This window comes from Gambusia affinis, linkage group LG06 (genome assembly GCF_019740435.1).
Source record: "Gambusia affinis linkage group LG06, SWU_Gaff_1.0, whole genome shotgun sequence".
Taxonomy (NCBI): domain Eukaryota; kingdom Metazoa; phylum Chordata; class Actinopteri; order Cyprinodontiformes; family Poeciliidae; genus Gambusia; species Gambusia affinis.
The window spans coordinates 24759974-24787380 of NC_057873.1; the positions used below are offsets into that span (position 1 = coordinate 24759974).

Here is a 27407-nt window from a genome sequence, read left to right on the forward strand (position 1 = left end):
AACTTAATTATGTGTTGTTGTTGTTGTTGTTGTTATTTTCCTTAAGAACTAGTGCTGCAATAAAATATACTTGTTTCAAAGCTGTTTTCACACCAGGGCTGTCAATAGATGCACTACACGTGTGCAGCAAATCCTTAATGAGGAGGTTCGCATCCCAGCTGAACTGACAACTCATCAGTGCAGTTCTGTGCACTTTCATGTTAATGCAATAATAACAAAAACCTGCTTTTTACCTTTCACACCTAAAGGGGTTTATTAAAATATGGACCGGTTTATAGCACACTAATGATGCTAAAACAGAGTGAGGGGAAAATACTTTTTTTTTTAAAACACACACCACTCACCTATTAGAAACATAAAAGCTTCAGAAATGATGGAGCAGAAAAAGAGAAAGACGCGTTCTTATCTCACGGCTACTCGCTTTGCCTAATTAATCCCGCTTAAGGCAGCACTAGAGTCACCAAAGCTACAAATGGTTTCCTCGGTGCCTCCAGGGGTGCAGAGTGAGGAGAGGCGCCAGAATGCAAATAAACACGACAGCGCCGAACGATAATGCATTCACAAGAGATGTTACCGGAGGGGGGACGGAGAGGGGAGGTGTCCCCCTGACTGCCGCAGCGCAGCACAGACATCAAAGGAGCAAAGTGAAGTCTGTGTGCGCTTTGGAGGACATGCGCATGTTTCATGTGCACATTATGATCGAGACCGATGCCGACTGCTCCTGCCAGCTTGAAGCTTCTTCTCGTCTCTCCCTGTTGCTGCTCAAAATGAGATACAGTATCTCTGGCGGCAGAGACAGACTGTCACGCAACCTGTCTGATGTCAGAGCCTCCACGGGAAACACGTAAATGAAAGAGAGCGGCGGCTCTGTGGTGCTTTAATGACACAACAGGATAGGCAGCATTGGTCAGTGGAGCAGGTCGAGAGCTCCGTGTCAACTCTGGAGGAGCTGCAGAGATCTACAGCTCGAGCGGGAAGACTCTGTCAACGGGGCAACTATTTGATGTGCATTCGACAAAGCGAAATCCGTAAAGTCAACTCCAGTCAAACCCCAAAACCCTTTATGGAAGTCCTCTGACAGATGGAGATGACAAGGCAAGGACAGGCAAAGCAAGAGTCGCCGTCGTCCAGTTGGAACAGTCCGGTTCGGTGCCAGTATGACGTCAGTAGCGCTGAAACCCGCAGGATACGCAAAGCCTCCAACAGAAACAATCCCAGACATTCCTGAACAGTTGCCTCAGAGAAATTCTCCACATTTTCCAGCCGGGTACTCTCTGTAACTGCGTTTCCGTTAAACATACAATTGCGCGAATTGAAATTACAAAAACTATTTTGCTTAATGGAAGCACAGAAAAAAAAATCATGTTTTTTGACATTAAATTCTTGCGCTAACTTGAGGTGGTTTTCAATTCTATCGAAATTTGAACACTTTGCATCAAACTAGCTTGTATAGCCACAGCAGCAACTCGCTTATTTTTACGCACAGTTAATCAAAAGTTTAATTTGACATTTAAAAGTCTAGCTCTTCTGCAAAATCTGCAACTACAGTTTACTCAACACGCTGCATTTGTCTCAAGTATCAGGGACTTGTTGTTCCAACGCCTGAACAGGACGCAGACGTCTCCTCTGACGGCAGCGCTAGCGCCGTGGCTGAAATACAAATACAGCTCATGTATTTACTGGAAGCACCGCAATCGAGAAATTGCGTTTAATCGACGTAAGCAGAGTATCGACAAAAGTCTGCGCACATTTCTAATGGCAACACAGCTAGCAACGTTGAGCTGAAAGGACCTGGCGACTCTCACCATGGGCAGAAATCAAGAAGAAAAGATTTCGCTGGGCAGGACAAACAGCCAGCTAACATCACCAAACAGGATCCGAGGTGGAAGCGCCAAGGCGGCCGAAAGAGAGACCGTCTAAAAAAAAAAAAAACACCTGGCGACGAGATCTAGAGGTAGATGTCAAAAATGAATGGCCATAGGACAGAAATCTCTGGGGTTCTATCTTTGGTGGCCCAGACCCCGGGACGGGGTGAATGGCAAAGAGAGATTACCCAAACTGGACATTTTATTAAGAGCAACAGGAAGTAAAGAAAGCTATAATAAGGGAATAACACCATGAATCCTGGAATAAGAGCAAAGCTGAACTTTTTGCTTTGCATAGAAGATTCTTCTAACCCAACAGAGGCTTAAAGAAAAGTCAGACAGGCATGAGACTGATTACATTTTGAGAAATTGAAACCATAATTCCAATTCTTGTGGATAATTTCTTTCCGTTTCCTGTGTAGATACAAGTGTTTCTCTGCCAAGAGTCACAGAAGCCACCAAACCCTAAAATCAGAATTTTTTATTTTTTTATTTTTACTGTCGCACAGCTGGAGAATGCGTGCTAGGAAATGTTTGAAGTGTGAAAAAAGTGTGACGCTCCTGCGGTTAAGACGGAAGAAACAGATCTAGTAAGTCAGAGTGTGTGAAAAATCTCATGTGCACATGATGGTCCCAGGGGAGCGAGTGGGAAAGGAAAGGGAAGGAAAGGAAAGGAAAGGGAAGGAAAGGAAAGGAAAGGAAAGGAAAGGAAAGGAAAGGAAAGGAAAGGAAAGGAAAGGAAAGGAAAGGAAAGGAAAGGAAAGGAAAGGAAAGGAAAGGAAAGGAAAGGAAAGGAAAGGAAAAGAAAAGAAAAGAAAGGGAAGGCAAACTGTAAAAAGCAGGAGTAAGGTTTGAACAGATGACAGTGTGTTCCCTTCCTGGCGACTGCTTGCAATTTGTGCCCTACAGCTACCTCGAGGATCTGGCACAGACAACAGAATGGAGACAAATCCGAGTGAACGTGCTGAGATTCATCATCATTTGCAGCACAATAGAAACACATAAGGGAGGCGGGCAGATTTTACATGGAAAAGCCATTCCCTCCATGTGGAGGAGATTAGCTGCCACTGATGATGCTCCAACCTTTATTTTCTTTCCCCTTTCCTGATTTTTTCCTATTTTCTCCCTCCTTTTGCTCTTGCATCCAACTCATCAAGTTAGAGCGTTGCCAGAACTGAAGAAACGAGTGACTGTCTTGTGAGGAGAGCCAGGCGTCAGACCTCAGTGGTTCCCCACAGAAAGAAGCTCTGGGTAAAATGCTGACGGTTTGACAACATCCCTGTTTCTTCAGGTGCCAGGGCCCCTTGCTATATTTTTTTGACACATTGCAAAGTGGTCAGTAGGAAACCTTTCGGGACTTTTGATGTGGAATGAGACGTGGAGCTCAAACTGCCCCGACACCCTCTTAACTGGGTTTGCTGATGTCAAAAATAATATTTTTCTCTGTTTGCCGTTTCATGTGACAGAGAGATGCGCATCATCGGTTTCTCGGCGAGCTTCACACCAAGACAGCGTGATGACCGGACACATAAATCAGGAATGGACAGATTTCAACAAGGAGTGTGAATAATCTGGCAAACTGAAGTATTTGAAATATTACGATGCTTTTCTGCCCCCTGGTGCCAGGTGCAAATGAGGGAGAGGGGACATAATTTCAGCACCAGGGACAGTTTCCCACTCCCATCATTTACATTTCTCATATGACGGGCTTAAATCGTCGCCTGCATCCCAAAATGTCACATGCATCGGTTTTGCATGATGACTCCCCGATGCAAATACTCAGTCACCCAATTAACGCTCCTTTCTTCACCGTTTGTTTCTGCGCTGGTGATGAAATTCTGCACAATCGCCAGCGCAATAGTGGGTAAACTGGGCACTACAAACCTCTACCAAAAAATGTGGAGACAGAAAGATGAGCCAAAAGGCTCACTTACCCCTCTCCAAACTCAGATTTCTGCAAACTTCAAGCTCCGCCATTTAGATCTGGAGTTGTCCCTCCGTGCGCTTTGGGCATGCTTTTTTTTCTTTTTCTTCTTCTGATAATTATTCCCTATTTGTGGCAGCGATAAAATGCCAACACGCCAATGCATCCATGATGATGAGGCGTTTCAAAAGAAGCGCGCCATGAGGACAGAGTGTCACTTTTCTTGCCTCCCCCCTTTTTCTTCCAGACGCCCCTCACCCCCTCCCCTCCACCGCCCCTTAAACCTCGTTCATCCTCATCCTCCGGTCTGCGCGCAGCATATCTTCTCCCCTCATCAGGCGCAAACACCGCGGCGGAAAACCGATAAGCCGATTTCTCACACACTCGACGGGGCTGACAGAGACTTGGATGTCAATAAGCAACAGCTCAGGACGGGCGTGGAGAGGGAGAGCGAGAAGCGGGTGATACAGCGCGCAACAACGAGAAAGAAGGAAGGAGGGGAGGGGTGGCGTGGTGGGTGGACAGCTCACCAGAGTAGTGGCAATTATTGCATTTCATCTGCTTCCCAAATGTGAATTCCCTACCAGAAAATAAGAAAAGCATTTGGTGCCACATCCGCTTGTTTTGTTTTCTTTTTCTCTTTTTTTTTCTTTTTTTTTTCGTTTTTCTGTATGTTTGAAAAATGCAACACAAACGGCATCAATGCGCAACGGTGACCCACTTTACGCCGTCTGTCTCTTTTCGGATATTCTTCAGTTTATGCGGGGAATTTAAACCGGCGCTCCCGAGAGAGAGAGAAAGAAAAAGAAAGAAAGAGAGAAAGAGAGAAACCCAACTGTGAAGTCGGCATTAAAAAAAAAAAAAGAATAAAAATAAGCTTTTAAACTGCGTGCGAGTGCGTGTTTGTGTGCCTTTTCCAGGCAGGAGCTAATCCGGGTTGAGTCATTTCCCAAACGCGAGTCTCGTCAGTCTGGAGATCCCAGATTGGTCCCGTTCACTGGTCCACGGAGGGAAAGCCCGTTTCATTTAGTGCTGCAGGAAAGAGGAGCGTCCCAGAGGTTACCTAATCGATCAGCTTGAACCATCCCCACCAGCCAAACGCATTTGTTTCTGCCTCACGGGTGTGCCTGTGATTTTGTTGCTTTTCAGAATCAGATATCCGAGACTTCCCCACTGATTGCTCTTTTCTTTCCATTTCTGACACGTTAGAAGCACAAAATCCAACGTGTTTTTCTTTGGGAGATTTTGCGTGAGCGAATCAACACAAAGCAGAGCGCGTAATGGAAAACCGAAAAGACAAAGATGCGTACATTTCTCCCGTTTTTTCCCTTCTTCCCAGAAATAAAAGACGCGCATGTTTTACACTGATACCCCAAAATAAAATACAGTTATATCGGGTTTTTTTTTTTTTTTGCTTGTTTGTTTTTGAGAGAAGCATCTGGTAAAGTCCATCTCAACCTCATTAAAAATACAGAGAACAAAAAAAAAACTAAACAAATCTGTGAAGGAGCTGCAAAAATCCACAGGTCAACAGGTAGTTGGCTTCTTAGCGACAAGAAGAATGCCATTACTGAAAGAACTGAGTTTTGCTTGCAGTTTGGCACAAACAGAGCCACAGCAAGCACACAAAATGTTTTGGTGCTCAAGTCAGATAACGGCAAAGAAGTTAAAGCCATTTTGGTTAAACATAAAATACAACGTTTGGGGCGAACCAACACTTCACATTACTCTGTAGATTTACCCCAATGAGACATGAATCATTCTGTGGAGAGGATGTTTTGTTTTTTTTTTGTTTTCTTTAGCAAGGACAGAGAAGACAGTCAGATTTAATGGGAAGTTGGATAAAGTTAAACATACAGGGCAATCGTGGAAGGAAACCCTTTAGAAGTCAGTTTAGCTCTAAGCATGCAGATGTGTTGGAATGGCCTGTTTTATATGGCAGATTTTGAAACTGCTGTTTCCATCAAATCTGGCTGAGCGTGACATTTTGACTCTTAGGAGTTGGATGCAAATGCATGGAAGACCATAAGTTTAAAAAAAACCACAAGTCGTTTTCTTTCTGCTTCAAACCGATGCACCACTTTGTGTCTGTTACATAACATATCGGTAAAATTATCTTCATTCTGCTGCAATTTGAGAAAAATTTGAAAACCTCAATGGGTGTGAACGAGGCGAGGTGCTGTGTGTTCACAGCTACCTAAAAATCAAAGTTTACACCCCATGACTGGTTTATGGACCATGACCGAAGCAGAACCATTCAGCCAGTTTGAATTTCAAAAATGAACAGAGGAATGCGCTGGGATTAGGGGGGTCGCGGGGAAATGAAGTGAGAGGAACAGTCATGTGGAAAAAAACAGAAAAAGAGAGAAACACATGTTTACTGAAACGGTCCTTGGCTGACATGAAAGGACTGGCTGCCAGTGAAATGAGGGATGCAGACAGATCAGGAAGGGTTGCAAAGATACATCTCTGTAACAGCTGCGGGGTGATTTACTTAACCCAAATGCCGCGTTTCTGCTTTTTGGACAGGACTGGAGTAGTTTTAGTAAAACAGTAGATGAAAACATTTTGACCCAGTTTGTTCTAATAGAAAGGAAAGTCGGAGAATCGTTATTTCCCGATCCCCTTTGAACTATAGAACCTGATTAAACGTCAACAAACCTCTGCAACAACCAAATCAATCCAGCTGAAAAATATTTTATTCATCTCAAGGCGAAATTAAATGTTGTAATTCTTAATATACCAGTTAGAACCTATTTTAAGCTGCCTTTAAGAGTAATAAAGTTTTTTTTTTTTTTTAAAGCAATTGAATTCAAAGTTGCAGAGGTTTGGTGGAGTGATGACAAAAGAAAATGGTAATTTAGTAAAAACATGCTTTATGCTCATGCTAATTATAATAATTAGTTTAATTATGTTAACATCAGTTGATTAACTCAATGATTTTAGTTGACAATAGAGAATGAGTGCATTAGTGTTTTACCTGCTAATTAGTGCAAGCCAGCGTTATGGTCACATTTTGACCAAAGAACTGATTGTAATGTCAATGATATAATAACAATAGGCTTTTACCCGCTTAGCAATTAGCGTAAGCTGAAGTTTGCCATGTTCAGACTTCATAATTTGGCAAACTGGTCATAAACATAATATAGACATGCAACATTATGCAGTGCTAAATGTTCCCACATAGCAACAGTTCTCTCCGGATATTCCAGCTTTAACCTTTGCTAGCTTAAAATTGCGTTAAGTAACCTTTATTTAAAAACATTTACATGTTTTTTGCATATTTGTTAAAGCGGTCACAAGGTCCTGACAGTAAAATAGAATACAAAATCATCTGTGAAAAGATCAAGCTCCTCTGCCTTCTTGCTGTGGTCCTAGAGCCATCTGCAGAAATACACCACTCAGTCAGAAACAACCAATCAGAGCTGGCAGGAGGGTCCTAGCGTGGTCAATCACTCTGGTGTATGTGCTGTTCACAGCTCTCTGCTACGCTACAGTTAGTTCTCCACAACTTTGCCTATGGTGAGTGTACAGGCTAGTTAGCATGGCCACCGATGACAGCAGATAAACAGTTCCACTGTAACTGTAAGATGTTGCTACGGCATTAGCACATTGATCAGCACGTACATGAGAATGGTTGACAGCACTAAAACCTTCCTTCTGGCTCTGATTGGTTGTTTCTGACCGGGACCCAAAAAGCAGCCCTAATGAAAACCAGAGTAGTTAGCTTCTGCTGTAGTGCCAAGACAGTTTCCACTGTGAGTATTAATCTATATTATATGACGATTGAACTATTAAAATAGGCTTTGTTTTAACGGCGTCACAAGCATTTGTGTATTTTAACTATTCAAGGGTGGGTGGGCGTTCATGGACCTGCCTAGGGTGTACCTCACCTTCCTATCACTATCCCCGAGATTAAAAGGGTAAAAATAATTACTTTTAATGCTAATTTCACTTTTTAAATAAGTCAGATCAAAGGTAAGTATTTTTGTAAAGTGCCTTGAGTTGGTATCAATAATCCGAGTTGAATTGAAATAATGCCTTTAAACCTATTTGCCCCAGAAATGAAAACAATATTGCAATATAACAACAACTTTGGTTGTTTGTTGGATGTAAGAATTAAGAGATTTAAATAAACCATTAAATCATAATTCTTTCTTCACATCACTGAAAACCGCTATGACGGCTTCAACTCAGTAAATGGATGTAATTAGATTGCAATTAAAATAAAGGATATTTTACATAACTGTTGTTTAGAAGAGCAAATACATGTATCAAAATCAGTAAGCAAATTGTTTTTACTTCATCATAGTCCGTCCAGAGAACATTTTAATCTGAATAAGTCTGTTGAAAATGCAAAATATTATACATTTTAATATTTAATATTATATATTATTCCTCATGCCGTAAGGATACTAAACAATCTTTTATTATATATACTTATAATGAGACTTTTATTATTACTTGTTTATTTATTTATTATTGAAGCCTTGCAACAAAATTTCTTTTAATTTGTACATTTCTTTTAAATGTACAGTTGAATGACAACAAAATCTGTCTATGTCTCCAATGTGATAAAAGAAGTGACAAGGAAACAGACAGCACTTTAATCTGATGAACTCCTCCCCTGCAGAAGAGCACAGAGGCTCTTGAGCCAGTGTTTCTTTTCTACCTTTGAAAGCACACAAAAGATGGTCGCTGTCTAGGTGAGGCAGTAAAAGGTCTGTCTGCAGTGGGCGTGACAGCCCACAGAGACACGCCAACTTATCAGATTTTCCACGAATTTATCCGGTCAGCAGAAAGTGTCACTGTGTCAAAACCTCCAGCTCAAGATCACGCTGATCCCGTAAAACATCTGGATTTAGCTCAGCTTTCAGGGGATAGGAGAGTTTAGGGAAGAAAAAAGATCCAGTGTTTTTCTATCCAGTGGAACATTAGCACAGCAGATGATGTGTCCAGATGGTAACTAGAAGGGTAATCCATAATGTTTTATAAGACAACAAAAGTGGAAATACTCAGAAATAACAACTCATCTTAAAATAAAAGCAATAAATACAAGTATTCCTAAGCTAACGATGTTATTTATGCGCATATTTACTCCCATAATGCATTGATGCAACAGCAGCAGTTGTATTGGTTGTGTTTGTGATATTTAAAAAAGCTATCAAACACAGATATGTCACAGTCTCCCTCTAGTGTTCACTCCTTGTACATATGACGGCTTCAGCCTGGTTTCTGGTTTGTGCTTCATGCATTAGATCAGGTCTCAAACTCCAGTCCTCAAGCGCTGCAATCCTGCAGTTTTTAGATGAGCCACAGATACAAAACACTGGAATGAAATGGCTTAATTACCTCCTCCTTGTGTAGATCAGTTCTCCAGAGCCTTGATAATGACCTAATTATTCTAATCAGCTGTGGTGCAGCAGAGGCTCATCTAAAAGTTGCAGGACAGCAGCCCTTGAGGACTGGAGTTTGAAGCCTCTGCACTGGATCATGTGTGCCTCTTGATATTTACCCTGAAAGATGCTGTTGTCTGTGAGGAAGTGCCGCCGGTACTGTGGCTCCCCTTTCCTGTTCACCACCCGGGAGCTCATGGCGAGAGGAAGAGGAAGGAAGACAAATCTCCAACCTATGACGGAGAAGAAAAAGGTCTTTTAATGTGCTGCTTCAGAATGAGAATGGGGCATACAAAATTGAATTTTATGCTAAACAAATTAACTTATTTCCAATGAAGGGAGGAGTTAAGTTATACCCTTCATCCCACCTCCTTTCCTCCCTTTCTCTCCACAGGTGTTCTCATTTATCTTTCTCTCTTTCCATCAACCGATATTCCAGAGGTCCAGTTTTTCTCCGCTTTGTCCTCCTGATTTCTTGTCGTTGCTGATCCTCCCACAGCCAGCACTCTGGGATTTCCCACCTGTTGCTCATCTGTCCACTTGATTTAAAGCTTCAAACCAGCGCCGTCTCTATCTCTCAGAAGCCCACCCGCCAGAGGTGCTCAGCGCTGGGAAGGGTCGGAGCCTCCGGGATATTTATTGCCGTCTGGTACCCGGCGACTTGGTGAGGGGTTACCGTTGAACACGCAGAGATTAGGGGTCAAGTATTCTTGAGGTGAAAGTATTTTCCTTTGACCCTGCCAGCACATTATTTTGAACCATGCCTGTAATGTAAGCTACGGTTAGTTTTACAACTAATACTATTTTTCTCCTCTTTGGTTCCACTAGATTGTTTATTGCATCATTTAAGAAATTTTTTCAAAGGGGCAGTTTTATGTGTTATCCAGCCACATAGTGTCATTTTATAGCACAATGAGGTAACTATTGTTACTTTCAGTTGTTATAAAGTTTCTGTGTATATCAAATATGACTTAAAAGGAATCCGACTTTGTAATTTAACATCTTGAAATTGGGCCTCTGTCTCTTTAAGAAAATCCTGCTCTTTCCAACACTCAGACCTTCAGGAAATCCTCACAACATTGTTCTTCTACTAATCCTTTAACAGTTTTTGTTTTACCAGAGTTTAACTAAGAAGTAGCTTGTATAATGAGCTCAGCATAGTTCCACCAGAGGTTTGCTAATTGCTGCTGGCTAGTCTGAAGGAGTTGAGTAAGGGATGGGTGCTCTGTGAGCCGGAAGCTCTGAAACTCGGGAACTGCGGCTCCAAGGAGGAGCTTCGTCCTCGAAATCAGCACCAGGTCCACACAGGTGTTTTGCACAGCTGAATGGTTGCCATGGGAGATTCAAGGATTTCTCAAACATGCATGAAAGAATAAAAGCAACACTCAAGGTATTTTTTTAAAGAGGGAATAACATTAGAACATAATGTAGAGCTATTAAAAAAGGATTTTACATAATGCTCCATCTTTGAAAGAAAAAAATGAAATCCACAATCTTCAAAGTATTTTGTTGGTATTTAATGTGAATGATCAACACAAAGTAGAACCTGTAATGGTGAAGTTGAAAATGATACATGGCATTTCTTTCAAGTTCTCGAAATTAATACTTGGTCAGGCCACCTTCTGCAGTATTATAGTTCCAATCGTTTGGAGTATGTATGATTCAGAAACTAACACTTTTGCCTGTGCATCAATTTTAAGACTAGCCACAAATGAAATTAGATTTAGGTTTGGGCTTTAAATGGGCCATTGTAACACGTGAAACTAAACCAAAACACATAAAGGTTGCCTAAACCATTCAGTTTCAGCTCTGGTGTTTGTTGTGCTTCATCATCATTACCCTCCACCTCTGCATCAAAGCTTTTCCTTTCACTTCACAATTTAGCTCTAGGCTGTTTGGTAGGAATACTTATGCCAAACACTAGAAGGCTGCTGTATACTTAAAAATATGTTTTAACAATTTTTTTTCTTGCAAGTGTTATATTTTGAATGGTAGCTACAAGAGATAAACTTAAAACACAAAGAGGTAAAAATTGATGTATGTACAATAATGAATTCCACACCAAGCAAAAAAAAAAAAAATCTGTTTCTGTTCTAACTGGAAACAAACAACAAAAAAAAAGAAAGAATAGCACAACCCTACAGAGATAGAAAGCCACTGGATCTGGTCATTAAATCTGGTCTTCTGCTCATGAGTCTCAGCGTCTCCAAGCTGCTCTGGAGACACAGAACGGACCCTTGGGCCTCACAGCTTAATTATACAGCAATCTCTATAAATGACTTTATGTTTTCATAACTGAGCCCAAATTAAAAGTAGGGGTTCAACATAAAAAGCAGAGCACTGGACACATTGTCTCCTGGAGATTTAACGGCGCTTGCTGGCTGTGATGAAGATAATTAAGAGGCAGATAGTTAAAAAAGAGACGTGATCTGTATAAAGTTCAGGAGTTTGATTGAACTGGGACCAAAATTTCTTTATGGACTCTTAATACGCATGTGACAGTCGCTCAAATCCATTCAGCATACGTCATTTTTGAGCACGCTAATCTCAGTTTCCGTAAATGTAACACTCGACTCAAAAGGCCAAAGGGGCAGCCGGCAAGTAAAGCCACGACATAGCTGAAGTCTCAGATGTCACCTCTCGAGTGAACAAAGAGGAGTCAAATTGGGTGATAATAAAACTAAATGATTAACCAGGATCTCCCCTTTGTTCATTAGATTCATGCAAACTTATGCAAACACAGCTTCTGAATTTGCTCGTGCAGCAGACGTGTTTAGTAGGCAGTGACAGAAAAGAGGCAAAGTTCAAGTCCTAATCCAGAAAAACAAACTCTTGTCAAATCAACAAATATCTTATATTCTCAAAGGTTGAATATATGTGAATAAATAGACGTTTTTATGAATTGTGGGTAAAGGTGACGGCAAGCAGCAGCAGGGGATTTTGATCTTTAGCATATGGCAACGTGAACAAAAATAAGAGCTACATTAAACATCTACAAAAATCTAACTGTAAAAAACAAAAAACATAAATCATTTTCTGTTTATTGTTATTCAGAAAATTTATTAGAATGACTCTGGTTTGTATTTAACGGTAGTAACCTCTGACCAGCTGAAACCTCAGGGGAGGTCAGCTCTTCTGTCTCTGCTTGGTTTCTTCTCTCAGGGTGGAAGAGACGCATCAAAAATAAATTCCTCCCTGCCACACTGACTCGATCAGACGCCCCGGCAGGATGCGGGTCGAGAATGCCTTCAAGTGAAAAGTTTTCTTCATGTTGATGTTTCGAAGGAATATAGCAAATGACAGACGAAACAAACCTAATAGGAGTACAGCAGTTCAGTATGCATTCATTATTTACAACAGTTGCGCATTAATGTTTTATTGAAGCATCCGCAGAGTTTGGAGTTGATTTAATACATGCAGTCCTTGTTCAATGGAGTACCGTTGTGCTGGATCTTATGATTAGAAGTGGGTTTCTGTCCTAAATGTTCCAAACTGGAGGAAAAATTGAGAAAGCGCCGACGAGGCAGCGTCGAAGTCAATAATTTTTGTCAATAGTCACATACTAACGTTTCATTGAACCAACTTTAGCTTTGAATATGGCATGCATTCATTGTGGCATCATTTTGATAGGCTTCTGCACTGTCGCAAGAATTATTTCAGTCCAGTGTCATTTTCTGGTTCCTTCAAGATTTTTCTTTTCCAACATTTTCCAAAAATTCTCATTAGGGGTTAAGGCTCCACCCATGTGCAAAAATGACATTTCATATTGCTTAAACCACTTTGCACAACTTGACCCTGATCAGTCCTGCCATTCTCATCTTGGAATACTGCATGTTCCATCAGGGAACATGAAATTCCCTGATGGAACAATCTGGTTACTCGGGTTTAACGCACCTGGATCAAATGATGACTCGTTAGAAAGCCTAAGAAGAACATAGACATGCTGAGGAGGACGTTACTACCACCAGGGAGAGAACCAAAACATGCAGGATGCCGGCCCTCGAGGACCGACTTTGGGCACCCCTGCTCCACAGAGTCGAAGCAGTAAGTTGTGGCCGCTTGTTAAACAGTTACCAGAACCGAGTAAACAGTCTTGGCCCATTGATGGCCACCCAGATGCTTTCACACTTAGTGACTCACCCACTCAGTGACTCGTTGAAAGCTTTGCTTTAAGCTCCGACAACAGAAAACAAAAATGTGGTTTTTAAATATTGTCATAGCAATATCATAAATGTTATATGTTCACTCCTACAGCTTGTGCTTTGATTTTATTTTCTTTGTGCATACAGGACTTTTTAATGTTTTGCCAAACTACTAAGTTTCATATGTAGCTTGATAAATAGTTGTACTGCTAGAAAATCAATTGGGTGACGGAAAAGACAAGTTTCCTAAGTTTAAGTTTCCATCCAGTGGTGATATTTTAACCTGTTCCTGGTAGAGTTACCTGAGGGGGGCATTCTTGTGTTGCAAAGGTTAACAAATGATTAGCCACTTTTAAGACAAATTACCAAGTCATAAAAACGAAGAATCTAGGGTATAACTTGTACCCAAATAGGTCAATGTTTCACCAATAGGCAGATTGGTGAAACATTTCTTAACACCATTCTCAGACTTTTGAACATTTACAAATAGGTCATGAAATTAGATTTATTCTACGAGTGGTGGAAATAAGTATTCATCATTATGTTTACAGATGTGCTATTTGTTTGTGTTTGGTTAAATTCTTCATGCCAGACCAGACTGACGTGTGTACATGCGTGTGTGCATGATTGACTGTTTGTGAGGTGGGGTTGGCTTACTTTGCTGTGAACTTGAGTGTCAAGTAAGATTATGTGTCACACATGTCAAAAATGTTCTGCAGAGTTTGATATTTAGTTTCACTGTTAAAGTGTTTCTACTTTCCTTCATAACCACTTTTATTTTCTGCACAGTAACATATTGCAAAACGTGTCAAATTCGTTGTTGTCAACTTAGATGAATGGAGTTTTGGCCTCCCAGCTCCACATTACAACCCTAACATATACAGTGTAGTGTAGTGTTAACGTCTTCAGATGTTCTTCAGAGTTTACTGAACAAACAGCATCATGAACAGCAGAGAACAAACAGGTTGGTGATAAAGTTTTGGACATGCTCAAAACAGGAAATTTTAAAAAAAGAATATGCAAAGCTTTGCAGATCCCTCAAAGTGCTGTTCTATCAATCATTCAAAATAAAAGTGGTGTACTGCGTAACTACAAGACTGAGGCCGTTCAGTTAAACTACCAGACCGGGAAAAGAGAGCATTAATAAGAGAAGCAGCCAAGAGGTAACTTTTAAAGAGCAGCTGACATCCAGAGCTCAAGTGGGAGAATCTTTTGACATGAAAAAGATCAGTCATGCACACCACAAATATGACCGTTAAGACAGAATGGCCAAAAGAAAGCCATTGTAGAAACAGTCAATAAAAAGTCCACTTCAAAGTTTGCCACAAGCCACATAGCGGACACAGCAAATGTGAAAGAATTTGCTGTCAGATGAAATCATAGTTCAACTTTTGGTCTATGTGTGGAGGACAGCACTGCTCATCCTACATTGTATTGTTGAACAGAGTAGAGGCAGCATGTTGCTGTGTGAGTGCTTTTCTTCTGCAGGTTCCAGAGGAGCTAAATTCAAGACAAGTCCTGGATGAAGAACCTCCTGCAGGTTTAAACTGGGGTACAGAACCACCTTATCAAAAATAAATTCATTTATTAGAATGGTCCAGTCAAAGTCCAGAACTGAATGCAACAGGGAAACTTAAGAAGGACTTAAACTACAATCACTATCCACTCTGACTGTGCTTGAATTGTTTTGAAAATCATAACGGGCAAACAATTCAATCTGCAGATGTGCTAAGCTAATGGAAAGACACACACACACCCACACACACTGGTGTTTGTCAGATGCTGTTGCCACTTACTACATCCTGTATCCTCATGTACTGTGTACTTTCCAATGATGTCACAACTGTTATTATATATGTGTATATATAATAACACATATATGTGGTTCCTTGGTTTAGTTTTTTTCTCTTTCTGCAGGTGTAGAGGCAGATTTCAACAGTTGTGTTCTCTATGTGCTTCCTTCTCTCCTTCACTTCCATCTTCTTCTTTCCCTTTAAAGCTTTCCCTCACGTTTTCCCCTTTGTTTTTCATCTCTGCGTCCTTTACATTTGAAATAAACCCAAAGCAATTTCAAACAAAGTTCCATATATACACAGCATATAAAGTGGAGCATCATGGCGAAAGCCGTAATGCTCCACTTGTGAAAGCAGATTTTTTTGGGCTTCGCCTTGACACTCGGACAACAATTCTGTGTGCCACACTGCCAGACATGTTAAAAAAAAAAAAAAAGAGAGAGAAAAAGAAAGTCTTGCAGCTGTAAAAGAAGCAATATAAACCCCAAAGTATTAACACCTCATATTTAAGATTTTTATCCATTGAAAAACTTGAAAACCATTTTCTGTTTTCCTTCCACTTCAGAATTACATAATGGTTTGTTTTAGTCTCTGGTTTTAAACCCCCCACCACCCAAAAATAAAAATAAAAACACATAGACTGTTGCAGCTGTAGTGCAGCACAATGTTAAAACATTTGGGAGACATGAATAATTTTACAAGACAGTGTATTGAGTGTTTCATTCAATCCCAAACAACCCATCCTCTTGTCTCCTGCCGTACGCTCCTCTAAAGGAAATTTCATTTATTCATGAGGGTTCGGAGCGCCCACAGAGTCAAGTTTCCACTCCTACAACCCAACACCAGAAAGCTGATACACTCCTCACAATACTCCCAGTCTCATAGTAACAAGGGAGTTTCTTTACGGCTGATGCATTCCTTCACACTCACACTCACACACACACACAAAGTCTTCACGATGGGTGTGGGCGTGTTAGAAAATTGCTATCCGCCGTTTTACCAGAAAGTGTTTAATTGTGACAACCACCTGATTGCGTTTGAGGATCCGCTCCATAAAGCCACAAAAACACACTCGGTGTATGTTGAATTTAGATTATTTGTATGAAAACGGAGCACTACAAACAGAAAATCTTTGCATTTTTTTTTTTTTTCATGTGACACCAGCTGTCTGTCACTTTAAACCTCTTTGTCTTTCACACCCGGTCCACCACGCTCAAGCCACTCAAATCAAATCAGAAAACTCCCCAAGGACTCTCCTTTCAGATACAGGGAGGAACCAGAAAGAGGGGGAGTGCCAGCCTCTTTCTCACTGGGATGGCTACCGGCTGAGTGCAATAAAAGCCTTTGTTGTGCTCCCCAGCTACAAGCAGCAAATTCAGCTGTGGCAGAAAATGCCTCATCAGTCATACTGATTATGTATTGACTGTAACAGCAATGAAGCCCAGGTAGATGGCTAAAACATAAAAAAATATATATATATGTCAATGAGCACTGAAATCATCCTGGGCTTCTGTCTGATCGCAGAGAGTAAAGATAAGAACTGAAATGTTGGTGGTTCCTGTTTTCCTAAAGTTGAACCTGTGCACAGCTGCTTGGACACTACACGCAGTATCCAAGCAGCTGCAAATGTAAAGTGACAGGTAGGAGGATGTATGCAGCCTGGTGAAGCGGGAAACGTGCACAATTAGGAATCAGCAAGGAAACAAAATGCACTAATAAAGGGAGGAAAAAAATACATTGACATCACAAGAAATATCAACTTACTTACGTCCTTTGCTTCAGTTGTTTCAGCCTTTGAAACTCTGTTCTCAGCTTCCTCTCAAAACTTAGTCCCTTTCAGGAGCGGCGGGTGTAGAAGCGGTCCTTCAGAAAGAGGAAATCCATCGTATTAGAGATTAGTTGAAATCCCAGAGGTTTGGTTTTAAGATAGAGAGGGGTTAGAACAACTTTCCTGCACTGTGTGGGCAAGAACCCACCACTACATCAAGCATGGTGCCTTTTCAAATAACCTCTACTGGTGGGGGACAAGAGAGTTTGGCAAAAGCCTGAAACGGATTTCGGATTGGAGCTGGCTGTCCTTAGAGTGAGCCATAAACAAAAGGAAAATAAAACAAAATCATTTTTCTGTCTGAATTTGGGAAAAGGGGAAACAGACTGACTGCTGCATTGTGTAAAGACATAAAATAAATAAAACATTACTTTAAATATCAATCGAGAATTAAATTTAAAAGACTTATCAGCCACTATGATAAAGCTTCACTTTAAACACTTTGTCCACCAAAATGCAAACAAAACATCTCAGGTGTTTCTATTTGTTTTAGTATATTTTTATATTTATGCATATACTTCCTTTTTTTACTGCCTCCTAGAGCTGCTATTTTTAAAATCTTATAGTGCTTTTTTTCTGCAATGACAATAAAGGAATCCTGATTTTGATTCTAACCTCTTGCTTACATCTGTGTATTAAAGTTAAGTACAGCTTCATTCCAATGTCTAGTTCTTTTTTAAATTATTTACTTGTTTTTCTATTTATTTATTTATTTATTAGCCTTCTTCAACTGGGACCTGAGTTCAAATTTCATACCATTAACATATAAATGTGAGCTGGTCTTGCAATCTAATTAATAACATGAAAATAATTTTATATAACTGCATTTAAAACTTACAGGTCAAATTTAAACATTTCAGAAGAATAACAAATAGTTATTTTTGGAGCAGGAATGTAATGTTAAATCAATTAAAAGACTGCTGACCAGACAGTTTCCCAGTCGCTTTCACCCTTACAAGGAGGGTAAGTCACAAAATCTGACTGCTAATAAAGATGATGGGGAAAAGTGCACAAACAAAAAGGAAAACCACAACATCTGAAGGAACGTAAAGTGAATCTCTTTCAAGAGATATCCAGGACATGTGCTGCGACTGTTGCATTCCTTCTATTAAACCAATCTTGAATCTGAGACAAAGGACAGCACTGTTGTTCAATGGTCTAAAGTCCTCCTCACAATTCAAGCCAATTTTGCATTCAATGTGGAAATTAGAGTCATTGAGTCTGGGGGGGAGAGTGGAGAGGGTCAGGATCCAAGATGCACGAGGTCAAGAGTGACATTTTAGCAGGCAGACATGATTTGAGGAGCCATTTTATACACTCACTGTGTTTTATCAAGTACAGCAGTCTATTCACTTCAGGCCTCTTGGTAGCAAACTTTGTAGAGATGCTGATTTCATTTCGCACCAGGACCAGGACACCGTCGTGAACGATTAAAATGCACCCTCATTTAAATGCAGTTTTTGTTTCGGTCGATTGGCTTGTACTGCACAGTCAAAAAGACAGAATTGGCCGATATTGAAAGGGGAGAAACACAATCATCTATAAACTCCACAAACTATATATAATCCTGATCAAAAGATGATTGATGACAACTGTACCGCCATATTTGATTAGCACAAAAACAGCAGCAACGAGCTATTAAGAAACTTCTTTTCAATAAGAAAGTAAACATTTGTAAATGATAAAATCCTTCTTATTGGTCTCAATCATCTAACATTGTTAAGTTTGTAAGAAACGTAATTGTTGGTTTTCATTTACTGTAATCCATAATCATTTAAGTTATTGGAAATAAATGAGTGAAATACATCAATCTGCATGAAATGAAACCCTATAGAGCACGAGTTGCAGATACAAATCTAATGTTTTATGTCATCCTAAGTTGGTGGGATGAGCCATAACCCAAGTGAGCAGTCAGCTCAATGATTCCAGAAATTGGTCTCCACAGACATTAACCAGATTAAAAAAAACACTAAATATACCCGATGTCAACTAATCAGTTCAGTGAACGGCGTCTATAAACTCTGCTGATAAAAGTTTTTCTCTTCCTTCTCCGTCTGAGCCGTGGTTTCCCTCCTGCTCCTCCTTCGCTGCAGTTCAAAGTCTACCACCCCGCATCAGCGCCCCAAATGCACCTTACAATTTAAAACCTGCCCACCAATCACAAAGCTCTATGGCAGCAACAGTCCCCGGTGACATTTGCACAACAAAAGAGACGACAAGCTGATTCATCGGTACCCCTCCCTCTCTCTCCCATCCCACTCTACTTGGTTCCCTTTCCCCTTCCCCTGTGACTCCCCCTCTCCTGCTTTTGTGTTGGGATCCAAAATCCCCTTCCACGGCTCTGACCCTCCTCCCTTCTCCAGTAATCTCCTCGTGTCCCTCTGGATGGAGCGCTACGGCGCCAACTCTCACTGCAGCAAGACCCCCGCACCCACCGCCATACGCTGCTGTTTGGCCTCATTTACGGACCTCCCTCCTTCGCTAAGAAATAAATGGAGTATGACTCTGGCAGAAAGCTTGTATGTTAAACCGTAACATGAGCGAGCGCAATCACAACTGCGAACAGATGGTATACGTGCAAGTCAGAGCGCAGGTGCCTTATTGGAATAAAATAAGTAGCTAAAGCTGCAGTCTGTTACCCTATGGGACTTTTGCATTACTTTCTAATTATAAAATATAGATTTATAATTGGAAAGGGAGGTTATAGCCCATTTACTTCTACTTTCAAGGTTAAACATCGCAAAAGACATGGTAAAACTACTCACAAAAGGAACAACTTTTTAAGTGCCCCTCACGTGGTGCATATAGGGATCCCACGGGGATCTGAGAGGAACCAATACAGAGTTTAGCCTTTAGGGCGCTTTGTGTTTCACGTTCAGTGCTTCCATAGCAACAGTGGACATGTGGACCCCCGCCATCCCTCTCTATTTTGAACACTATTAACTGATCCCACCCCAAGTGGGAAGTCCCAGTCAAACACACACACACACACACACACACACACACACATTAACCAGTAACACATAGGCTTTGAAATCTTACACATTAGAATGTTGATTTTAACAGTATTTTTAATTTATATTTCAAACAAGGCTCAACTGATTAAAAGACGCCAACATCTTAACCATGTGCAAGAGGAATGTAGTATATTGACTTTTTGCTGTACATAGGAGAAAAGAAGAAAGTTTGACCCACTGTTTTCAGCTTTATCTTCACACTTTTCGGGTTTTTGCGACGTCTCTTAAGCTTACTTAAGCTGTGGAAAATCTCTATTATTAAAATTAATTTGCGTCCTTGAGCAGTGGTGGCTTTCGAAACTCCCGACAACAAAGTGTTTAACTTGGATTAATGAGTCACTCAGCGCGAGTCCTTCTAAAGATCCTCCCCATCAGTCTGAGCAACGGATTGTCTTTGAGGGCTTTGGAAGCCCTCTCCCACAAGCCCTCCTCCTTCCACAGACCCCGACCCTTCTTCTCCGCTTTCACCTCTGCCCTGTGCAGCCGTTTGTGCAGGCGCCAGTAGAGGGGAGAGCCCGGCGGGAGCCCCGCGATGGGAGCGCTGCGGGCCAGGCCGAGCCTGAGGAGCTCCTCGTTCATGCAGTAGCTCCACATCGACCCCTGCTGGACAGACAGAAGGAGGCTAGGAAATAAAAAAATTTAAAAAAAGCCCATCGAAGAAGAAAAGCTACTTCAGTTCATGTAAGTTTTAATGAGAACGTACAATAAGCTTAAAATGAAAAAAACAAAAAAATGCCTTCGCTCCCAGTTTTTCTCTGGCACATTTCTGTTTGTTTTAAGCTCTTAAACTGCCACTCCACTCGACTCTTGGGGTTACGCTACTTCAGTTAAAGATTTGTTTCATTTAAAGGTTTCTATACACCTTCTGTGACATGTATGAGGATGATTCGACGCCTCACCCGGCTCTGGGACACCAGACAGTGCAGCATGTTGTCCTCTCGGCTGATGAGTTTCAGCCAAACTGTTTGAGGAGGAACCAGGTTCTTCTGCAGCCACGTCTTTCCCTCCGGCGTCAGCTCCACTCCAGCCAGATGCACCAGCAGTGGAGATGTCGACGCATCTGGAGAGAGGAGAGAAACAGCACTTGTGATGATCCATGTTACAGTAAATCACTGGTTATCCCTGAGCTGTTGTCCTTTATCCTCAATTGCACGGCCTGAAATGTTTATGAACACTTTAGTTTTACGTTGAAAATAAGAGTCTGGACTGTGTGCTCTCAACATTTATGGTTAAGGAGAGTAATACAATGATAATGTAAGCAAAAATGGACAAAGTTTTCATGCAAAAGTGTTAGCATTGAAGAATGTTTTATGAAAGCAGACAAAACATTGTGGTTTTCTGCCTGTTGTTCTGTAAGAATACAGCTTAATAAAAACAACATCCTAACTTTGTGCAAAAAACATTTTGTTAGCGATGTTTAGACAAACAACCATGATTTGAGTTTTTATTGAATTTCTGACTTTATAATGTCATAGAATATGCCAGTTTCAAATTGTGAATTCAAGGCTTCAGTCATGGAAAATTTTGTTTTTTTCTTTCAAATTTAATTTTTTTTTCAACATCAGAGAATATCTCTTTATTTTTTGTGAAATCAATCTAAAAATTTCTGCGTTTTGTGTTCTGTGTTATTGTTTACTTTTATCTACAATGGCCTTACCACTCTGTCACATTACTGTGTTTGCATTTGCTTATTTTTACTTTTCGTTTTGTTAGCTTTTAATAAATTGCTTTTACTAATGTTTTTATTAATTTTAGAAAATGTTTCTTCCACAGTAATCCTGCTTGTGCCTCTATTACCATCAACAAACTCGAAGGCCTATCAGTGCATGTAGTCGAGCCAATATAGATCCAGTGTAAAACAGTGGACGTTACCCCGGTGCTTTGACAACAACGGAGAGATGATTGGCAGATAAATTGGGACGTGCTCCACTTCTATTCCTCTCTCTGTGATGGAACGAACTTTTCCTCGAAGGCTGACGTTGCCCTCAATGAAACGGGCTGGGATCTCAGAAGCGGCTTGAAATTTCGTGATCTGGAAGAGATGAAATAAGATGGAGTGGCAACATTTTAAGGGATCCCCGGAATACATCCCACAGCGTGTTGCGAAAGCGTTCAGACCTCGTCAACTGCTTCACGTTTTACCAAGACACAACTCTTGGTGCGGATTGTCACTGTGGTTTAAATGTGAACTTTGACTGGGCCATTCTAATACACAGGTTTTAATTGATCTGAGCCAGTGGTGTCCAAACTCTGTGGCATGTGCGCCGAAAATATCAAGTTGAAAGTACAACAGGTGCAACAACATTTTCAGTAGTTTTCTTCTTAATTATAATTGCAAAACTTTTTGTAGTTTTTGATTTTCACCTGCTAAAGAAACAATAAATTAGACACATGAATGAAATAAGCAAAGCAGTCAGATTTCTATAGACGAGGGTTGCCTAAAAAAAGACAGTCTTGCAGGTTTTCCAGATTTAAAAAAACAAAACAAAATTTGTCCTAAACTCTTCATCTTTTGATTTATTTATTTATTTGCAACTTTTTTCACAATGACAACAGGATTTGGCTCACTCTTCTTTTATCTGGCTAAGTGCAGTTTTGCTCTCCTCTCTCTATTGTCAGATGATGGATTAAACAGAGCTCTGTGAAATGTTGTTTTATAACCTGACCCTAATTTGATCTTTTCTCTGATCTGTCTTCATAGCGCTGAAGAGACAGCTAACAAACCTGAGGATCTGTTGGTTTGAGATTAACTAATGAGGTAAACTTTGAAAGCAATTGGTTGTATTGTACTTTATTTAAGGGTATCAGAGTAACAAAGTTGGATGCTAAAGCATGACACACTTTTTGAATTTTTATTAGTAAACAACATTTTGAAACCATATCGACCAGGAGCGTAAAACTCATTTTTATTTCGGCCCCCATACAGATCGCTAATGTACGCAGTGCCAGTTGTGGCAAAATTTGATATTAAAAAAACTTCATTAAATTGTTAAAATTTGTCTTTCTTAGAGTTTTTTTGTTACAATAATGTGATTTGGCAAAAAACTGCTTTGAGTTCACGGATAAAATTGGGCACACAATGATTATCTTGAAGGCTCTATTCATATTTCTCTCTAAAGTCTCAAGTGTCTTGAGTAAATCATTTCTTCAGCTGCTTTTTTTTTTCTCTCAATCAATAGAGATTCTGATAAAAACACATGCAAGTTTGTGGTTGTTATGTGGTAAAATGTGAAATTGTTCAGTGGTTGTGAATGCCTTTGCCAGTCACTGTGATCTGCACATCCGTTTCATGCGTTATTCCCACACTTAAAAATGATCCTTTGGTACCCAAATTGAGTCTTAACTGGTTATAGAGGATATTTATGTGGCCTAGAGCTTACCACTCTGATGCTCCTTGCGATTACAATCACACCGGCAACAGCCAGACCAGTGCTAATGTTCTGTGTGAGACAGGAGAGAGCTGTGAGGGGTGTGTAGAGGTGAAATCTTACACGTAGCAGGGCATGTTATTTGGCAATGACAGCGTAAGAGCAGCAGAAGCTGCTGCTGCTGGTGAGGATGATGATGGTGGTGGTGGGGCGCGAGCACACAGTGCGCTGAATCATTCAAGAGAGGAAGTGCTTAGAGGTAATTGTAAGCTGTTTTTATTCGCATAAAACCACAAATTTATTCCCCTTTCAAAAAAAAATTTTCACAACAGCGTTACTTCCACTTCTCTACCCCGCTGCCTCCAAACAAACCGAAAGCAAAGCGTCCTACCCGCACAAGAGTCAAATTGTCGTCCGCTAACTGAGATATCACTGACACTACGTTACGAGATGTCTGGTGTTCCTGGTCTCTTTGTTGTCTGTCCCTCTCTCTCTCCACGGTTTCTGTTTCTCTGGAAGTCTCCGGCATGTTGTTGACATTTTCTCGACGCATCTGATGTGCCCGCCTTTATGGGAGGGTCATTCAAAAGTAGGGCTGGGTTTGAGTCTCCGCCTTGTGGTGTAATGTGGTAATGACAGGCAGGCATCCTGAACGCATCAAGTAAAAGAAATAATGAAAACATTTTAGCTTTGATGCAAGACCAAGAAAAATCCCAATCAGAGAGGTTCTTATTTTTTCAATCAAAGTGTTTCCAAAAATCTTTAGGGATTAAAACATTTTTTCAAACATCTTTTAACATGCCCCACAGCTTTCGATATATGCTACACATTGTGCACACTTGGTTAAAATACAAGGTTGCCATTGAAAGATAAATAAATCCCTTAAAACAATTGTTTGCATATAATTTGATGCATACTGTACAATTTAAGTAAAAAAATTGGAGGAATGTTAAAAAGTTTTTAATAAATGTGCAAAATTAAAAATGATTTGTTTATTTTATTTAATTGAACCAAGAAATTTGTTCCTGGATTGAGAGACATCTCTCAAAAGCTAAATGTTTTATAATAACATTTTATTTTAAAATATCAAACAGCATTTAAACCTGGAAAAATCTCTAGACGGATTGTGGAAGTCAAACTCTTTTTCAAATTGCCGACCAGATTTATGCATTTTTCAACGGCTCTGTTGATGATTTTGTGAACACAAACTCCAAGTCTTCGAGGTGGTAAGGGCTCTTCGGTATCACCCAAAAGTTTAGCTCCCTCCACAGGTTCTGTCAGATTCAGTACGGGGCGATTCTGATTGGGCCATGCTAAAACTTTAATATTACTTCTAATCAGCAGAAACATTTTGGTAAAATTACAAGTCAATAGACAATGATCAGTTGCAGACTCCTTCCAGCTTAAAATCATTCAATATCTTCAACAACTGGTAACTGATGTTGCCAAATATCATTATTTTTCTGCTAAGCCTCCCACTAAGCATGATTGGGTTTCGCTGCAAAAAACACAAAATCTTACAAGGTATATTTGTCTAGTTTCTAGTGCAAACATCTTCATAGCCTTGAAATAAGATAAAACTAACCTATTATCTATATCCTATATCATGCTTAAAAGTTACTTGGGAGTTAGTTTTGTCTTATTACAGGAGTACCCAGACATTTGCACAAGAAACTAGACAAAAATACTTGCTAAACCTTTGTGGTTTTGGAGTGTCGATGTGTTTAGTTAGCTTTCAACACAAGATTTGGTCAAATGTTGCCATCTTGCCACAACGTTGCAAATTTTGTACTCGTGGCATAGCACTATGATTGTCTGACAAGTTTGACCCAGATTATCTACGTCTCTCAATTACATATCACAATTTTGATTTTCATGTTTGTTACAGTCATCACCTGTGAAAGTGGTTGCATTTTAGTTTGTAAATATAATGCTCAATAATAGTTACAATGTGACCAAAAATTTCTACTTGAACATTTTGATGAGACACAAAATGTGTATTCAATTTGCTGCAAGTGTCATTGTGGTGTTTAACAGGGAACTGTAGGCATATATTTACATAGGTTGCGTTACAAATGGTTACCTCAATTTAGTAAATGTAAAGTATTGTGGCTGAGAAAGTTTCTGCAGAGAAGCAAAGATTTTAATGTGGATTTTTATAAACACAGGGATGTATGGGGGAGCTTGCTTCTCTGAGTACGATGATTTTGGTACTTTGATGCTCCGTCCCAGCAGTTGAGTCTGAAAGCTCAACTTTTGCTTTGATGAAGATGGCATTTCAAGACAGAGGCCACAAAGAGGGCGCTGTCCAGACCTCGGTTCTAGGGAACGATTTCGCCAATCTTCCCTCAGAGAAGGAGACAGATGAATCTGAAAACACAAATTTTGCTTTGACGAAGACGGCACTAGAAGACTGGACCCATGGAGAGAGCGCAGTCCAGACCACTGACATAGGGAACGATTTTTCCAATTTTCCCTCAGAGAAGGAGACAGTTGAGACTGGAAACTCAAGTTTTGATTTGGCGAAGTCTGAACTAGCAGATTGGTCCCAGTTTGCAATTGATTACTGGATCCAAGAACCGAGCGCTTTCCAGACCACTGTCCGAGGGAAAGACTTCTCCAATCTTCCCTCAGAGAAGGAAACAGTTGAGTCTGAAAACTCAAGTTTCGCTTTGACTAATGCACCACTAGAAGCCTGTACCCATGAAGAGAGCATTTTCCAGACCATAGGGGTACAACTTTTCCTGCTGTTGTTTTTTGTTTTGAGTTTCTCGTGCTTTTTATTTTTATTACGGTCTTACCTTTAGTGTTTTTTTTCTGGGGGTTATTTTTTCTATATATTGTCTATACACTTGCTTCTTTTTTCAGTTCAGTTTCAGAAATGCTTTATTGAGAATTACTACAATTGTTTTGTTTTTTTTTATTGTTATCCCGCTATAAAAATCCCAGTTTTAGAACACCCTATGCGTTGATGAACTGGACTAAATTGTTCCAAATCGGTAAAACAGCAGTAAGTGTGAACCAAAAGATGAACTGCAGTGTAAAGATTGGAATGTTATTGAAAGGCAGAACCCTGTGAAAATAAAAACATCTGAACAAATGGATAGTAAATTATGGGTTAATATGAGTAAACAAATTATATAGAATTGGGAACTGGAACATTAGATAAGTATGTTAATTCTCACTGAATTACTGACATGTCTCTTAATTTTGTTTGTGTATGTATGTAAATAAGCACTTAGATTTAGAAAACTGCACCAACAAATATCTTCTCATGGGTCTTAGCCCTGCTGGGGGCTGAGCACCCCTAAAAGTCAGATCCTAGAACCGCCCCTGTTATTAACCATAGGATATCTTTATATCTTTTTATAAACAAAAATGTGTGCATTGTGAATTATGCTAAATACATCCGAGGAATCACAGGTAATGTATCTTGTATCTGGTAATACAAGATACATACAGTATTTACAGTTTTACTTGCCTTTTGGAAATAGTGTCTTTACATGTTTCTAAATGTTTATAAAGTACAATAAAGTTGAACATTTAGTCCAGAGAATTTAATCTTGTGAAAAATAATTCTAATTACCAAAATGAATTTAAAAATGTTATTTTCCTCTTAAACATTTGGAACCTTAACATAACGTGTAACTGTCAGAGAAATAATTGTTATTTCACAGTAATGAATTTGGAAATAGTTCAACAACTTTTTGCTATGTAAAATATGCCAAAAGAAAGCAAAACATGCCGTTTTTGAGAAGTACTTGGTTTGCAAATTTAGAAAATGTATTAATCCACTAATTCTTCTTCTACTTGATGCAAAAGTCACTGAACATCCGGTCTGCTGTCAGACATGAACTCCTCCGCAATATACCCAAACTCTCAGGATGACAAAACAGCTTAATGACGTTTTTGTTGTTCAGCATTACAAAAGGTGCATTTACCAGCTATGACAGACGCTCTGGAGCTCTCATCTTGTAAACTGTGAAGTCATGGAGCTTCTTGAAGCCGGATGACGCCCCCCATCAACACATTTTGGCCAATGGGAGCTGAGAGGCAGAGTTGTCCTCCTGGCCG

The 27407-nt window shown here is 40.1% G+C and overlaps 2 protein-coding genes across 8 annotated transcripts in view; both read right to left on the bottom strand.

Moving 5' to 3' along the window:
* The window catches only part of plch1 (phospholipase C, eta 1), a 69407-nt gene extending 52270 nt beyond the window's left edge, over positions 1-17137 (bottom strand). For 2 of the 6 annotated variants that reach the window (XM_044119630.1, XM_044119627.1), the window contains exons 1-2: positions 16889-17133; positions 9305-9418 (exon numbers count right to left, since the gene is read on the bottom strand). In XM_044119630.1, coding sequence (XP_043975565.1) covers positions 9305-9383 — 79 coding nt within the window. In that variant the 5' untranslated portion in view covers positions 9384-9418; positions 16889-17133. Of the gene's footprint in view, positions 1-3799; positions 4028-9304; positions 9419-16884 lie in introns of those variants that run through there. The other 4 variants (XM_044119633.1, XM_044119631.1, XM_044119628.1 and 1 more) reach the window with 3 other exon arrangements.
* Positions 17138-20001: 2864 nt separating this feature from the next.
* On the bottom strand, positions 20002-27397 carry c18h3orf33 (c18h3orf33 homolog (H. sapiens)). Of its 2 annotated transcripts, none has more exons than XM_044120454.1 (6): positions 27275-27397; positions 23725-23981; positions 23346-23405; positions 21838-21997; positions 20865-21025; positions 20002-20565 (listed from the first exon to the last, which is right to left on the bottom strand). In XM_044120454.1, exons 2-6 carry the CDS (start codon positions 23884-23886, stop codon positions 20302-20304), a joined length of 807 nt encoding a protein of 268 aa, XP_043976389.1. In that variant the 5' UTR covers positions 23887-23981; positions 27275-27397; the 3' UTR covers positions 20002-20301. The 2 variants fall into 2 exon arrangements, with proteins under 2 accessions (XP_043976389.1, XP_043976388.1); XM_044120453.1 differs by having other exon boundaries at positions 20002-20568.
* Between the last annotated feature and the right edge of the window lie 10 nt (positions 27398-27407).

Excerpts from the sequence above, each read along its gene's own strand:
- c18h3orf33 (XM_044120453.1), bottom strand. The coding sequence starts at position 23,886 with ATGCGTCGAGAAAATGTCAACAACATGCCGGAGACTTCCAGAGAAACA. Across the intron at positions 23,406-23,724 it reads ACAATTTGACTCTTGTGCGG|AACATTAGCACTGGTCTGGC; the intron begins GTAGGACGCTTT and ends TGTCTCACACAG. Across the intron at positions 21,026-21,837 it reads GTTGTTGTCAAAGCACCGGG|ATGCGTCGACATCTCCACTG; the intron begins GTAACGTCCACT and ends TCCTCTCTCCAG.